Below are 3,094 nucleotides of genomic sequence, written 5' to 3' on the forward strand. Positions count from 1 at the left end.
GCCAGAGTTTTTGGTGTGTCCTCTTTATTTCTCTCTCTCTCTTCACTTGTGTCTCTCTCTCCTCTTGTCTCTCTCTCTCTGTGTGTCTCTCTCTCTGTGTCTCTCTCTCTGTGTCCTTCTCTCTTGTCTCTCTCTTGTGGTCTCTCCTCTCTCTCTCTCTCTCTCTCTCCCTCTCTCTCCTCTTCTCTCTCTCTCTCTCTCTCTCTCTCTCTCCTCTTTCTCTCTCTTCTCTCTCTCTCGTCTCTCTCTCTTCTCTCTCTGTGTCTCTCTCTTCAATTCAATTTCAATTCAAGGGGCTTATTTGCATGGGAAACATATGTTAACATTGCCAAGAACAGTGAATAGATAATATACAAAAGTGAAATAAACATAAAAATGAGCAGTAAACATAACACTCACAGAAGTTCCAAAAAGAATAAAGACATTACAAATGTCATATTATGTATATATACAGTGTTGTAACGATGTGGCAAATTGGTTAAAGTACAAAAGGGAAAATAAATAAACAATAAATATGGGTTGTATTTTACAATGTGTTTGTTCTTCACTGGTGCCCTTTTCCTTGTGACAACAGGTCACACATCTTGCTGCGGTGATGGCACACTGCGGTAATTTCACCCATTGGTATGGGAGTTGTCAAATCGGGTTTGTTTCAAATTCTTTTGTGGATCTGTATAATCTGAGGGAAATGTGTGTCTCTAATATGGTCATACATTTGGGCAGGAGGTTAGGAAGTGCAGCCTCAGTTTCCACCTCTTTTTGTGGACAGTGTGCATATAGCTTGTCTGCTCTTTGAGAGCCAGGTCTGCCTACGGCGGCCTTTCTCAATAGCAAGGCTATGTTCACTGAGTCTGTACATAGTCAAGCTTTCCTTAAGTTTGGGTCAGTCACAGTGGTCAGGTATTCTGCCACTGTGTACTCTCTGTTTAGTGCCAAATAGCATTCTAGTTTGCCCTGTTTTTTTAGTTAAATCTTTCAAATGTATCAAGTTTTTTTCTGCGTGATTTGGTTGGGTCAATTGTGTTGCGTGTTGCTGTCCTAGTTTTACCTCTTTCTCTCTCTCTCTCTACCAAACACGACCAGAAACACAAGCCAGAAACACAACAGAAACACAACCAACACACAAACCACAAAGACAACCACAAAGACAACCACACACAAACCACAAACACAACCACACACGACACACGAAACACAACCGAAACACAACCACAAACACAACCACACACCCACACACAACCACAATCACAACCACAACACAACCACACACGACCACAAAACACAACCACACACACTACCAGACACCGAGCCATCATTACATTACCAGATGATTTCAGTTCAAACTGCAATGCCCTATACAGACAGGTGGCAAGGAGGCTGAACTCCAAACTGTGTGTGTGTTGTGTGTGTGTGTGTGTGTGTGGTGTGTGTGTGTGTGTGTGTGCGTGTGCGGTCGTGTGCGTGGCTGCGTATGCTCAACAGGGTGTGAAGGGATGCCATCGTTTATCCGTCTCCTATCTCTCTCTCTCTCTCTCTCTCTCTCTCTGTCTCTCTCTCTGATAAAGGATAAGATTGAAGATCTAATCATGAGTCTGGTTTTCTATATGGTTACTCCCCTCCCTCTCGCTCACATACACACACACACGCACGCACGCACGCACACACACACACAGGTTCACTAGAGTGCAGATATTGTAATTCCCAAAGTAGTTAACTCAGCAACTCGTGACTGTCAGCCCCCATCTGACTGTCCCACTCCATGCCCACAGCCTTCTAGAATACTTTTCACAGGGTTGTATAATGTAGGCATGTCTCTGTATTGACTTGCTGTAGTGCCTTCTCCATCACCCAGTTTCAATATCAATGTTGTTCTTTAAGCCCTCCTTCTGGGCTGTTAGTGTGAAACACACAACCACAACCACAACCATGCACAACCACAACCATGCACAACCACAAACACAACCACAAACACAAACACAACCATGCACAACCACAAACACAACCATGCACAACCACAAATACAACCATGCACAACCACAAACACAAACGCAGACACGACACCGACCACAACCACGCACAACCACACAACCAGTGTGAAGGGATGCATACGTGTGTGAGCTGAGAGAGAAGGGTAGAGAAAATGTATGTAGGAGAAAGTGATGTCTCTGTGTGTGTACTACTGCTGTTGGCCACTTAGCTTGTATGGTTCCCATCTGCCTCTAATGAGGAACCCACAGTCCAGTGTGTGGGTTGTGTTGCTACAGTATGTCAGTCTCTCTCTATTAGGACTGTGTTAGGCTAATGGCTGCTAATGATAATCATGAGAACAGTCCAACCACCAAGCTCATTTACCGCTTTCCCTGCCTGTGTCCATGTCAATTAATAACAGCATTTGTTTCTATCTCTCTCTCTCTCTCTCGCTCTCTCGCTCTCTTTCTCTCTCTCTCGCGCTCCTAATGCTACTCAGAGCTATGTTATATGACTCTTCATGAGTCATGACTACACCACAATATAATGAATGTATCTCACGTCTATGTATACAGACTGTCAATGGAGCAGAATCAATAGTTGTTTACTTGCTTTTCTGTGAATGTTGCGGTTTGTATTGAAGTGAGGTTGAAACTAAATGTGTCTCTCTCTCTCTCTCTCTCTCTCTCTCTCTCTCTCTCTCTCTAGCGCGTTGCCAGGCGGTGCAGGCTGAGAATGTGACAGTGTTGGAGGGAGGCACGGCCCAGATCTCCTGTCGTCTGCAGAACTATGACGGCTCCATCGTGGTCATCCAGAACCCTCGCAGACAGACCCTCTTCTTCAACGGCACACGAGGTGTGTGTCTGTGTGTGTGTTATGCATGTTTGTGTGTGTGTGTATTTAGTATGTGTATGTTTATGCGTTTGTGTGTGTGAGAGAGAGACAGTGAGGTTTCAACATTCATCTCTGTGGTCAGGGTTTGAAAAACCAGTCAGCCCCAAGACGCCACCAGATCAATGTGGTTATGAGGGAGGTCAACCTATTGAACCCATTAGCTGGCCTGTTTAGGTCAACCTATTGAACCCATTAGCTGGCCTGTTTAGGTCAACCTATTGAACCCATTAGC

At 44.7% G+C, this 3,094-nt stretch overlaps 1 protein-coding gene across 1 annotated transcript in view; it reads left to right on the forward strand.

Annotated features, from left to right (window-relative positions):
* The window catches only part of cadm4 (cell adhesion molecule 4), a 91,148-nt gene that overhangs the window by 28,207 nt on the left and 59,847 nt on the right, over window positions 1-3,094 (forward strand). The window contains exon 2 of the mRNA XM_024139246.2: window positions 2,677-2,823. Coding sequence (XP_023995014.2) covers window positions 2,677-2,823 — 147 coding nt within the window. The remainder of the gene's footprint in view (window positions 1-2,676; window positions 2,824-3,094) is intronic.

This window comes from Salvelinus sp. IW2-2015, unplaced genomic scaffold, assembly GCF_002910315.2.
Source record: "Salvelinus sp. IW2-2015 unplaced genomic scaffold, ASM291031v2 Un_scaffold1730, whole genome shotgun sequence".
NCBI classification, from domain to species: domain Eukaryota; kingdom Metazoa; phylum Chordata; class Actinopteri; order Salmoniformes; family Salmonidae; genus Salvelinus; species Salvelinus sp. IW2-2015.